This window comes from Xyrauchen texanus, chromosome 24 (assembly GCF_025860055.1).
Source record: "Xyrauchen texanus isolate HMW12.3.18 chromosome 24, RBS_HiC_50CHRs, whole genome shotgun sequence".
NCBI lineage: Eukaryota > Metazoa > Chordata > Actinopteri > Cypriniformes > Catostomidae > Xyrauchen > Xyrauchen texanus.
The window spans coordinates 27,057,357-27,070,878 of record NC_068299.1 but is presented as its reverse complement, the minus strand read 5'-3'; the positions used below and the strand labels follow the sequence as shown (position 1 = coordinate 27,070,878).

Below are 13,522 nucleotides of genomic sequence, written 5' to 3'. Positions count from 1 at the left end.
CTAAATCGTAATGTATGTATCAAAACAGGGTTCCCTGCCTTTACTAGTTGTTTGCGAGTACTGAAAAATGATTCAAAATTACACCAATTCGCTAATGAATCATTCAGCCCAAATTGTTACCCAATTTATAAAAACTAAAAAAAAAAAGTTTTGCTCACAAATCGGACATCACGGTTTGCAAGAAAGTTTTACTCAACACAAGAGCAATGAAAAGCTGATTAATTTTTTTTAAAACAGAGCAAAGCTAGAAATTTCCTTGACTTTTCCAGGCCTGGAGAACACCATTTTAAAATGCTCTGATATTTCCATTTTTTCATGGCCGTGGGAACCCTGCAAAAATCTAAAGATCTTGATAACAAAAACCAAATGGTTAATGGTGATAACTAGATATCACAGATGGTGTTTTGGACTGTGTGGGTCCTCAATGAACTAAACTACCTTGTGTGCTGTAACTCTGTAACACTATTAAATCACACAGAGCTCTAAATTCTGTTAATCTGCCCACTCTCTCCATGCAACTACACCACAGATTCAAAGGAACGGAGGACAGTCAAAAACAAAAAAAGGTCACCATAGGAGAAAACAACTGAGAAAAAAATGAGTGAGAAGAACAGATGTGTGCAGGCCAAATCACGTTGAAGATTCAGAAGTGACAGTCCTACCGTGTGGCGTTAACCTACAGGCCCCCTGCCTACTACTTCTCAGAGTAAAATCATACATTTACTACACAGACAAAATCAGAACAAGAGACATGCTGGAATCAAACAGTACACATTTATAGACAATAATAGTTGGTTCTTGATTATGTTACACTATCGCTCTGTTCCAAATCCTAATGCCGCATTTTGAGGCATCAAAAGTGCGCTCCAGATGCAAAATCTGTTCCAAAATGTAGGAAATGTAATACTGACAAATTGGGAACATTCCATGAATCAGTGAAAATATAAATGTAATATGGCGGACGAAGCGAAAGAAGTGTTCATGTTTCATTAGGGTATTGGTAAATAGGTCAGTGTAATTAAAAATGAACTATTTTACCAAACATTTTTCCTATTAGAGTAACATGCCAACCTCTTAATCTATTAGAATAAATTACCAGTTGAGTCAGCTGTGCACAGCACAATTTGTGAGAGTTGCTGCCTATGGAAAAGTTCTTAAGAACTTGAATATGTATAGTAGATATTGTAGGAAGTGTGTAGGGGCCTTTAAGTAAGGTGCTTCAAATAACTAATTTATGAGGTTCCATGATGATTAGAATGCTGCAATACATGGCAGCTGCCAATGTAGTCAGTAGGCAGATCGCTAGGTTTTTAGAACAGAGCATATATTTGCATAAAATACTCATATTAATACAGATCTAGCAGGAGATTGTGGAGACTGATTGCCCTACCAGAGAACAGCACTTTCCCACTGATGTGATAGATGTTTCCTGTGAAAGGGCTGGGTTTGAGAGAGGATTTCAGAGCTAAGAAAAGAATCAGAAAGGGAGCACAGAAAGTGAATTGTGTTGGCATTGATCACTTTGCAGCTCAATTTTCAGTACATGGCTGTGCAGCATCATTCTGCACATTGCCAGTATACTCTTTTCTAATTAAACCCTCTAGAATATATATTATTAATCATGATATATAGACATACAAGTTTACCTTTGCAGTGCTGCAGAAACAATACTCTTTCCAAAGGTCGACTGAACTCAATAAAGTGCTGAGACATAGACAAAGAGCTACTTCCAGACACAAACCTGCCCTCCCACCTGAAACAGTACACAGTAAAGTCCTGATTTTACCAACACTTGTGCTCACACACATGATCGCAGAAGAGGGGAGAGAGAATATTACCAGCCAGGATACAGCAGGTATCGTGCATTGATCATATGAGACTGTGAGAAGCTGCTGTCATTCAGGATGAGCTTCATATCTTCAGTCCTTAAATACAAAGAAATCTCTAAGTAACATTGCAAGTACTGTAGGTGTGTGAGTATGTATGTCTAAGTAATCATTAATGTGCAAACCTTGTGACCACCCCTTTCTCTGTAAAGATAAATGCTAGCGCTGGGATTGGCTGCCCGGATCAGCTGCTGCATGTGTTTTAGAAGTGGGTGCTTCTGCTCGGTAGTCAATCCCGTAAAGACAACATTGCTGATGATGCCTAAAAGAGAATTGAGAGTTACACATTTAATTTTTTTATTAAGCTGACGCTTTACTCCCAAACCACTTACGGTGCACTTAAACTACCAGTCAATTGTTTGGACACTACTTCTTGGGACTACTCTTTCTTTATTATTACTGTTTTAAACATTTAAGAATAAATGTAAGGTCATCAAAGATATACAGTGGATCCAGAAAGTATTCACATTGCTTCACTTTTTCCACATTTTTGTTACGTTACAGCCTTATTCCAAAATGGATTCAATTCATTATTTTCCTAAAAATTCTACAAACAATACCCCATAATGACAACATGAAAGAAGTTTGTTTGAAATCTTTGCAAATTTATAAAAATAAAAACAAATCACATGTACATAAGTATCCACAGCCTTTGCCATGACATTAAAAATTGAGCTCAGGTGCATCCTGTTTCCACTGATCATCCTTGAGATGTTTCTACAACTTGTGTTAGGTGATTGGAGTCCACCTGTGGTAAATTCAGTTGATTGGACATGATTTGGAAAAGCACACACCTATATAAGGTCCCACAGTTAACAGTGCATGTCAGAGCACAAACAAGCCATGAAGTCCAAGGAATTGTCTGTAGACCTCTGACACAGGATTGTTTCAAGGCACAGATCTGGGGAAAGGTTCAGAAAAATGTGTGCAGCATTGAAGGTCCCAATGAGCACAGTGGGCTCCTTCATCTGTAAATTGAAGTTTGGAACCACCTTGACTCTTCCTAGAGCTGGCCGCCCGGCCAAACTGAGCGATCGGGGGACAAGGGCCTTAGTCAGGGAGGTGACCAAGAACCTGATGGTCACTCTGACAGAGATCCAGTATTTCTCTGTGGAGAGAGGAGAACCTTCCAGAAGAACAACCATCTCTGCAGCACTCCACAATCAGGCCTGTATGGTAGAATGGCCAGACGGAAGCCACTCCTCAGTAAAAGACACATGACAACCCACCTGGAGTTTGCCAAAAGGCACTTGAAGGACTCTCAGACTGTGAGAAACAAAATTCTCTGGTCTGATGAAACAAAGATTGAACTATTTGGCCTGAATGGCAAGCATCATGTCTGGAGGAAACCAGGCACTGCTCATCACCTGGCCAATACCATCCCTAGAGTGAAGCATGGTGGTGGCAGCATCATGCTGTGGGGATGTTTTTCAGCAGCAGGAACTGGGAGACTAGTCAGGATCAAGGGAAAGACATCCTTGATGAAAACCTGCTCCAGAGCGCTCTGGACCTCAGACTGGGGCGAAGGTTCATCTTCCAACAGGACAACGACCAGAAGCACACAGCCAAGATAACAAAGGAGTGGCTACGGGACAACTCTGTGTATGTCATTGAGTGGCCCAGCCAGAGCCCAGACTTGAACATCTCTGGAGAGATCTAAAAATGGCTGTGCACCGATACTCCCCATCCAACCTGATGGAGCTTGAGAGGTCCTGCAAAGAATGGGAGAAACTGCCCAAAAATAGGTATGCCAAGCTTGTAGCACCATACACAAAAAGACTTGAGGCTGTAATTGGTGCCAAAGGTGCTTATTGAGCAAAGGCTGTGAATACTTATGTACATGTGATTTCTTTAGTTTTTTTTATTTGTAATAAATTTGCAAAGATTTAAAAAATATATATTTCACATTGTCATTATGGGGTATTGTTTGTAGAATTTTGAGAAAAATTATGAATTTAATTCATTTTGGAATAAGGCTGTAATGAAACAAAATGTGGAAAAAATGAAGCGCTGTGAATACTTTCCGGATGCACTGTATATAAGTTTAAGATGAAATTATGGGACTAATGATGTGACAAAATGTTAAACAAATACCAGGTAACTTATATTTCATCTTCATTAAATTAGCCATCCTTTGCTTAGATTACAACTCTGCACATTGGTCAGAGTTTTTTGAGGTATCACCTGGGATGCTTTTTAAATAATACTGAAAGAGTTCCCATGTATGCTGGACACTTGATGGATGCTTTTACTTTAATATCTGGTCCAACTAATCCATTTCAAGAAAATGTTTTATTAAAATCTCTGTTTTCATATGTAGGCACACTTTATATCTGCCTACAACACGTATTTAAAGCATGTAAGCACAGCCATTAAACTCCTGAGACCAGAGCGTGACTGCTGTGTCCATTTTCCATTTCCCTTTTTGATATGTTAATAGTAGCCACTAATTTGCTTTTTTAGCGCAAATAGTTTTACTAAAAATTGATGTCCTCATATGGGGGCAGCGTGTCTAATTTGTGAAATATTTATATAATACCAAAAGTAAAGTCAGTTCTTTTCCTATAGAAACTACACCCAAAAATGAAAATTCTTTCATTATCTACTCACCCTCACGATATCCCAGGTGTGTATGACTTTCTTTCTTCACCAGAACACATTTGAAGAAAATTAGAAAAATATCTCCGCTCAGTAGGTCCTTAAAATGCAAGTGGATGGCGATTTTGCTTTTGAAGCTCCAAAAATCACAGACAGTCAGCAAAAATAAACAATACGACTCCAGCGGTAAAATTAATGTCTTCTAAAGCGATACGATCACATTTGGATAAATATTTCAGTACTTTTTAACGCTAAATCATCGCTTCCGTTAAGCTTCACGAGAGGGTGGAGATCATGCTGTCTCTCATGTGACATATAAATGCTGACATGATATGGACGTAATCTCACATTCTCCTCTCTGTTGAGACATACAGAATAAGCACACAAACACACCATTGTGAGTAAAGAAACAGAGGAATACAGATCTAAACCAAATTCAATCAAGCTACTGTACTGCATTCCTCCTCACTTGTAAACAGCACTTCTCTTCCGGCTGTGACGCACTTGCGTCAGTCCTCATGTGTATCTAATGTGAATGCGCTTACGCCACACGTGCAAACCGCTTCTGACTTGAAGCATTATTTAGAGTTTAAAAAATTATTTAAATATTTAGATTTTTCTAACCAAAATTGATCATGTCGCTTTAGAATACATTAATTTAACTACTGGTGTCATATAGATGACGTTCATGCTGATTAATCACAAGATCAGTAATTGATCAGTCTGTGATTTTTGGAGCTTCAAAAGAGAAATCGCCATACACTACTGAGGACCTACTGAGCTGAGATATCATACCGTTTTTCTTCAAATCTTTTCTGGTGAATTAAAGCAATACACACCTGCACGGTTCATACTGCTTTTTAAGAGTGAAACTAAAGCACTTTTCTAGCATTTTCAACGTACCTTAATCTTAATTCAAGCACCTTGAAGCTTTAAATATTATCCAATTCTAAATGTTAATTGACAAAAATGCAATTTAAAAAAGTATCCTGTGTGATTTCAAACATTGCCTAATCTATAAAAATGAAAGTTTCAAGAATTTCCTTTAAACCCAAAGACCGCTAAGACTGGAATCCTTAATATGATTACAACCATTCTTGCATTAGTCTTGCATTAACACATAGATACAGTTGGCAACACCAGTTATCTATTGGGCTTGAATTACCATGGGGGAAAATAAATCCTATAGGTACTGTAGTTACTCATTCATTATCATGTGGAAAATGAAAATAAATATCTAGTAGATTTAGCTATTTTTAAAGAATGTGTGTGTGTGTGTGTGTGTGTGTGTGTGAGTGAGAGAGAGAGAGTTGTTTTTTGTGGTTTACATGGACTTTTTTTTAGGTCACACACTAGTAATTACGAGAGTATTATGCTATAAATGTGGTTTATGATGGCACTCATCGTGTCCTTGTAATTCAAACGGCTTTAAAAACATACTAATAAATGCCAATAAGTTTCAATGACGGTTAGGTTTAGGGGTAAGGGACACATCTAGCCCCTAATCAGGCTAATCAAGCCTCAGAGAGGGATAAAGGCTGACTGGAGACAGCAGTAGGACAGAGAGAGAGAGATTTACGGACAACTGTCCGACACCTTTGTGTTCTTGTCTTTTTATTTTAGTTTTATATTAAACTATTATTTATATTGTCAAGCCAGTTCTCCGATATGCCATAGCTTGGTCCTTGGCCACTCCTCCACCATCCAAGCAGCGCCTCCCCAGATCGGAGCGGAGGCAGACTTCCGGCCTCTGGTGGACGGAACGCCCCGCCACGGTTTTGGTGGATGGTAGGGGTCTCCCCCACCCCAGGCAGCGGTAACCGCTCCAGGCGGTTGGTTTTGAGCCCCTCCTCCCCTCGCGGTCGGCGGCCATTCCTCCACTTCCAGGCGGCCGGGCTCCTCCGTCCTCCGGTGGATGGCCACGGTTGCTCCGTTGAGGTGGATGGTACATTGTATTAAACCTGGAATATTCCTTTAAGGGCATAATGGCGATGGCTCATGGATCACCGTGTGTGGGGTTAGCAACTACCCTTTGGTTCCCAGCCCAGATTTTTAACCACTGTGCAATGCCACCATCTAATCTGCATCACAAAAAGGCACCATGTTGGACAGGGACTCACCCTGACTGCACTGCTCCAGTAGTTTTGGGAAGAGAAGCCTGTAAAGAGCATTTTTAGAGAGCTTCAGGTGTGACATCATCAAAGAGGGAAATTACAGGGTGCAAACAAGTTCTTTAGTAACTATATATAATGCAGCTACATAATTACATATAAGTCCTATTAAAGCATTTATGACCCGAGTTACATGTGTTCCTCTAGAAAGTAGGTGTGATAATGGCATGTGGAAAAACTTTCTTGCCTGTGTTTAATGAAGGACGTGAGTGGATTGACACAGGCTGAGATGGCACCCACTGTCACTCGGCTGTGAACTAGAGGGTCTGGATGAGCCGTGATAGCCTGGATTACATCCAACACATCAGTGTACCTACAACATAAACAGTCTCAATATATGTCATGGAAAAGTAATGATCACTTAATTTATGTTTGTCAAAGTAGTCATATGCGATCTGCCTGAACAGCCACAGTGTTCATGTATGTCTTACCCTGGTATAAGCAGCAGAACTCTGGAGGACTTCCCTCTCTGTGTGGCCAGAATGCTGCTCAGAAACAGCTGAAGACGTGGTGCACTAAACTCCTCAGAGTGCTCAAGAGAAGGGCAAAACACCTCCCACCTGTTAATCATACAGTTCTTAGTGTTAATATGCTGAACTAATGTATTTGAGTATAGTGATTAATGCACAATCATCCATGCTGAGATCCATTCAACAAGGATTGTCAGAATTTCCAACCTACTGTAGTATTTGGAAAACACCATAAGAACTTTCAATTTGGAAACACAGGCAGAAACTTCCCACCCCAACATAAACAAAACATGGTTGTATGATGCCACGTGAACATAGCGGCATCCAAGTAGTGGTACACAGTATAATAAACTGAATAGGTAAACTTTTGCAGTAACAGGCGTGTAAAACATGATACAATTTATGTTTTGTGTGATGTTATCTGTTGATTACATTTACATTTATGCATTTGGCAGACGCTTTTAACCAAAGCGACTTACAGTGCAATTATTACAGGGACAATCCCCCCGGAGCAACCTGGAGTTAAGTGCCTTGCTCAAGGACACAATGGTGGTGGCCGTGGGGTTAGAACCTGTGACCTTCTGATTAACAGCCCTGTGCTTTAGCCACTACGCCACCACCACTTCAAAGTCCATGAAGTCTTGATTACTCTCACCTGGCACTATTCTGATTCACCTCCATCAAGAAATCACACAGATTCTCCTTATGACTCCCAGGCAAGCCTGCAATGATCGTGAGGACCACCTACACACACACACACACACACACACACACACATATCTATTTATATGCATTGTTTACATCCAGAATGAGCTGTAGGCTATATGCTGTATAATTGTGTTCTGTACACATCCGCACTTCACCTTTTTCTTGGATTCAGGTTTGGGGCTTTCAGGCACTATGTCTGAAAAGACAGCAGACAGGTGGTCACTACAGACAGACTCTTCACCCACACTACTGCTGATGGCAAAATGCTGTAGGAACCTGAAAATAAGAATTAAAAGACATCAACTTGACTGACAAATCAAAGTAATACAGCTCAGCACCATCCTGGGACCGTTTACCACATAACACAGTGTCCTAACAAGGCATGATATGCAAGTTTCCAGTGTTACGTAATTTTTCTGTCCTCACCTAAAGTAAAATACTGCAAAAAGTGACAAAATCACAGCCAGTCACAACATGTTTATGTAGGGATGCTATCAGTACCGGTACTAAAATAATATGTAACAAAACCAGTATCACAACATCAGCATTATCAGTAGTACCAACTCAATTTCTGTGTGTTTACTTGAATACATCATACTGTTGTTAAATAAATGAAAAACATCAAGTTAATTGCCATTGTTATAATTTAATGTGTCAATAATAATATTGAGGGTTAGTTCATCCAAAAATAAAAAAGAATGATAATTTACCTGCATATTAGTCGAAACCCATAATATTTAACTTTTTAAATAGGGTTTGTTCATTATATTCTAGTATTTGCTGTGGTATCGAGAGTTGTGAAATCTTACTGGTATTGACTATTAAAATGTTGATATTATGACAACCCTATTTTAATCTTTAGTACACAGCTATATAGAGCAGGATTTTGGACCAATAAGATTTTACTTTGTGCGGATCTTGACAGCGCAATGAGACCAAGATAAGAGCGATTGAAAAAATGTCCTGTCACATGTAGCTTGTCAAGGTCACAGCTGATTAGGTCAAAAACGAATTCCGTGTCATGCCTAGTTTGGACATGGCTTGTGTGTCTGTACATGTCTGTTACCTATCCTGCTCTGGTAGCTGTGGATAAGCAGTCTTCAGAAGAGCTCTGTGGCTATTTGCTGCTGGAGCATGTGTCTCATGAAGCTTCAACAGCCTGAAGTACCTAAGAGGAAAGGCATCATCATGCACAACATCATGATATCTACCCAGTACCTCTGGGCACAAGCACAGAACAAGATTTTAACAAACCAGGCCCTATGCGGTTGGCTGAGCTAATGCAGAATGAAGTGTTAACTCACACGCTCTTGTGCTCAGGGCTCAGCTGATCATGGAGCACATGTTGCACTCTAAGCCCAGAGTCTGACTTATGCCAAGCTGGCAGGACCTGCAAATCACATCACGACTTATTTACAACTAAACAATAAACAGAATACAAAACTATCCTAAAACCTACTAAAAAATAAACCTAGATGTTATAACTGTATATGTATGCGTGAGGTACCTGTGAATAGAAACTTTTGAAGCTCTTGGTTCTAGGCTGTAGCGCGATGGCCAGAGAGTGCTCATTGCTGTGTAAAGGAAATGGAAGGTGTGGTAGCAGAGAGGTCTGATACTCTATGAACAGCATTGAAATATCAGACAAAGAGCCCTGTGAAAACAATACCTTCTTTTAGCTAGTGCAAACCCATCACTGTTGACAAAATATTTCACAAAAATATGTTTGTTACATAATAAATAAAAAAAATAAAAAAAGATATACTGTTCAAAGTTGTCAAACTTAGTGGAACATTCCCATGTGTGGCAGGGTAAGTGAGAGACAGACACAGTGGGTGTTATTTCAGGCCTCAGGTAGAAAAAAATAATAAACATATAATGTTTAAAACGGGGAATAAAGTGTCCATGGGGATAGGTATCCAAAAAAGGGGAATCTGGTGCCCTTGCAGTTAATGGGTCTATGTGAAGGATAGGTGGTGATGAAAAGGGTAAGCTCCAGGTATAATGGGCGAGGTCTGGTGGCAGCAATGCCCTCCCCTTCTGGATCCAGGCATGAGAGGTGGCATCCTCTAAGCAACTGGACTTCTCTAGGGCTGTGGCATGTGAGGGGAAGGGTGGCCGGGCATCCTGGCCTGTCGGCCGCAAAACATACTCAACAACAATCCCCAGCGTCGCATCTAACACACGCCAAACCCTCCCCTACGTTCCTGGACCTGTGAGGAGTCTGTGCCTCTTAATCCACTGCCCAAACAAGGCTCATTAAGTTGCACTTCTCCTCTCTCCTGACCAATCCCATTGTAAGCCTGGCTGAAGAACAGACCTAAGAGGTGGGGCAGCGATGACGAGGGAGGGGCGGGTTGTTCCACCACGGTTAAAGTGATTAACTACAGTTGTGGCTACTCTGCTAGGACAACTGTGTGCACTTCGGAACTGACTTAACAGTGTCCACTAAATATTGCCTTGGGACAAGTTGGTTAAAAAGTATTATGTCTCAGAAATGTGAAGTTAGTTCTGAGAACAGCTTATCATATGTTTGCAGATTAAATTTGATATATTGTTATCTATTGCAAAGATATTAAGAAAATATTAAGTATGTCTGAATACTTTCTGAGGCCACTGTATTTATATATGTGAATGAGAGCACTGCTCACCCCGTCATAGAGTTTAATGGTGTTGATATGACTCATAGAGAGTGTGATGGAGCCATGATGTGGATGTACAAACAGGATACCCTCCGAGAAAAACACCAGCTTCCCTACAGGACAAACAAGAATTAGAAAGAAAATAATGCCTATTCACAATGACTGCTTCAATTGACAATGACTCATGACGGAGTGGAATCTGACCTTCCTCGGGTGTAGACAGCAGGCTGTTGGAGAACATATAGGCAGAGTCTCTCACTGTCAAAGGAATGCCCAGACATGTACCATCCACTTCCTGTAATTACACACACACACACACACACACACACACACACACACACACACACACACACACACACACGTAGTGTTTCCATGTTTTATGGGGACTTTCCATAGACATAATGGTTTTTATACTGTACAAACTTTATATTCTATCCCCTAAACCTAACCCTATCCCTAAACCTAACCCTCACAGAAAACTTTCTGCATTTTTACATTTTCAAAAAACATAATTTAGTATGATTTATAAGCTGTTTTCCTCATGGGGACCAACAAAATGTCCCCACAAGGTCAAAAATTTCGGGTTTTACTATCCTTATGGGGACATTTGGTCCCCACAAAGTGATAAATACATGCTCACACACACACACACACACACACACACACACACACACACACACACACACACACACACACACACACACACACACACACACACACACACACACACACACACACACACACACAGGTATTATAGCCAATACAGGTAGTACAGCATGAAAGTTACCTTCTAGTTTGTACACATGAAACTGTATTGTGAAACCTAAAAAAAAAAAACCTTTAGCAGATGTTGAGCCTGTTCAGACATTCGCACATCAGCCTCATCCACCTGTAACACAGAGAAGTAAATGAATCAATTCATTCTGTATTTTTTTTAAACATATCTTCAGAAATGTCCACAAGAAAAATGTTCTATGTAGCTAATCAGAAATGTAAAGGTAAGTGTGCGCATGCATGTAAAGAGAGAGACAGTGAGTGCACTATACCAGCCAGCAGACATGGCGAGGAACTGAGGAGGTGAGCACAGTAAAACTGCTGTCTGAGGAAAGAGCGCCATCTGCAGGACATGAGATGCCTTATGATCTCACATGCCGTGTGTTTATCAATACTGAACATCCAACTGAATAAATAGAATATTTATAGCAGATTCTATTCTCACAAATAGAATTCTTACCTCTCTGCTGAATGTAAACGCTGGAGTCTAGAAAGGACTCAGCGAAAACTACTGATCCCAGGTTTCTTCCACACTGGGGATCTGGGATATCATACACCAACATGGATGCCTGTGGAGGAATGAGGATTCAGTTGCAGTACAATCATAACCAGCGGCTAGGGTGAAAAACAACTTCTATACTTACAGTTTTAACCAGAAAGTGACTGTCCTCATCACTGAGTGGAATAATTCTGTGTAAAGGGATATTGTTTATCATTTATGTATATCATTTATGGACAATAATGTGATACATTTATCACTCAATTGAAAGAGCAGAAAGAAGAAAATGAATAATACAGTGTAAACAGCAAAGGAATAGCTGTGTGTGCATGTTTATAGGAACTCACATTCCAACATTATTCACAGCCTGTATGCTAAATACAGCCTTGGACCTGAATAAAACAGTAGAGACTTAATTCACAACACAAGCAGAAAACATTTATAATAGCGAGACCTACATGTATTAACATAATTTATGTTTTGAAGCCACTGAGTGTAATTTCTTTAGGTGTTGCATACCTGAGAGCTCCCCTGTACTGACTCAACCCAAATTGGTCCAAGCCCAGCTGAAATGTTTGCTCTGCTACATCCTTTGCCTTAAAGAAATATGTGAAAATCATTTCCTAGAACAGATATCATGTCCAATATTCTTTCAAAGGGTATGTTAAATGTGAAGTGTGTAATTTCAGCATCACCAGTGGGACCAAGCAGAATCGCAAAAACTAGTTTCAAACACTCCCCAATCTTCCATTGCACAGACAAGAGTTCCAACTCTTTTCATGAGAACATTTTCCAGGAAATGTTCAGGACATGTTGGGCCCTATTTTAAGAGTGCAACATCTTAAGCACAGCACTATATGATATCTCATACGAACAAAGTCAGTGTCAGCCATGAAGATTTGGTATTTTCGTGCAACCCCAAAAACTCCCTCTGCTCTGTCATACTATACACACACACACACACACACACACACACACACACACACACACACACACAGAGTGCGCGTGGTGATCATGATGCAGTGTTTGTGTATGAGCGACCAGATTCACACATTCATTCTGAAGCATGCAGCATTTTATTAAATCACAGCTTTTTGAGGTTTAATAATCACACTAGGACATATTATGATTTTTATATTCCTTGACATTCTGTGTTTTATAGCTATATATATCATCCGTGTTTTCTGCATACTACCCAGTACATGTGGAAACCATGCTATAAGCGAAATACAATCATTGAATTATTAAAAATGTATTCACATCCTGAGATGTAAAGGCCACATCACCATGCAACCACCTCGGGGTGAGAATTCATTTTCCAAGGAAATCAGCAGTCTGAGCATTGTTATTGTCTAAATATTTTTGTAGTTAACACAACAGCAATGCAGGGAAGAATGCAGAGAAAATATGTGACCGGGCTTCATTCATGATAGTCAACCGCTGATTTTCTTTCACAATGCAGAGCTGCCAGCTGTGACAAAATGTAACCAATTTTTTTATATCTGAAAAATATCACTAGTTCTGATCGTTACCACGTTCTTGTACATGTAACAAAAACCTTGTTAGTGACACAGTCATTTCAGTGTTATTATACAAAATATTTTCCAGGACAAATCATTATTTTCCATGACATTTAGGTATTTTTATAATTTTCCATTAATTTTCCATGACTGGAAAATTGCATTGCAAAATTCCAGGTTTTTTAGGACGTGTGGGAACCCAGAGGGAGTCCCACCCCAAACACACGGCAGTGGTTGAGCCAATGTAGTTATGT

At 39.9% G+C, this 13,522-nt stretch overlaps 1 protein-coding gene across 1 annotated transcript in view; it reads right to left on the bottom strand.

Annotated features, from left to right (window-relative positions):
- Positions 1 to 13,522, bottom strand: part of dnaaf9 (dynein axonemal assembly factor 9) — a 54,559-nt gene that overhangs the window by 27,768 nt on the left and 13,269 nt on the right. The window contains 21 exon segments of the mRNA XM_052089773.1: positions 1,391 to 1,465; positions 1,647 to 1,753; positions 1,839 to 1,925; positions 2,012 to 2,046; positions 2,048 to 2,148; positions 6,605 to 6,642; positions 6,843 to 6,968; positions 7,087 to 7,215; positions 7,781 to 7,869; positions 7,989 to 8,109; positions 8,900 to 9,001; positions 9,138 to 9,223; positions 9,341 to 9,487; positions 10,485 to 10,588; positions 10,680 to 10,770; positions 11,314 to 11,364; positions 11,522 to 11,592; positions 11,710 to 11,818; positions 11,894 to 11,939; positions 12,096 to 12,140; positions 12,268 to 12,344. Of these exon segments, the coding sequence (XP_051945733.1) occupies positions 1,391 to 1,465; positions 1,647 to 1,753; positions 1,839 to 1,925; positions 2,012 to 2,046; positions 2,048 to 2,148; positions 6,605 to 6,642; positions 6,843 to 6,968; positions 7,087 to 7,215; positions 7,781 to 7,869; positions 7,989 to 8,109; positions 8,900 to 9,001; positions 9,138 to 9,223; positions 9,341 to 9,487; positions 10,485 to 10,588; positions 10,680 to 10,770; positions 11,314 to 11,364; positions 11,522 to 11,592; positions 11,710 to 11,818; positions 11,894 to 11,939; positions 12,096 to 12,140; positions 12,268 to 12,344 (1,837 nt within the window).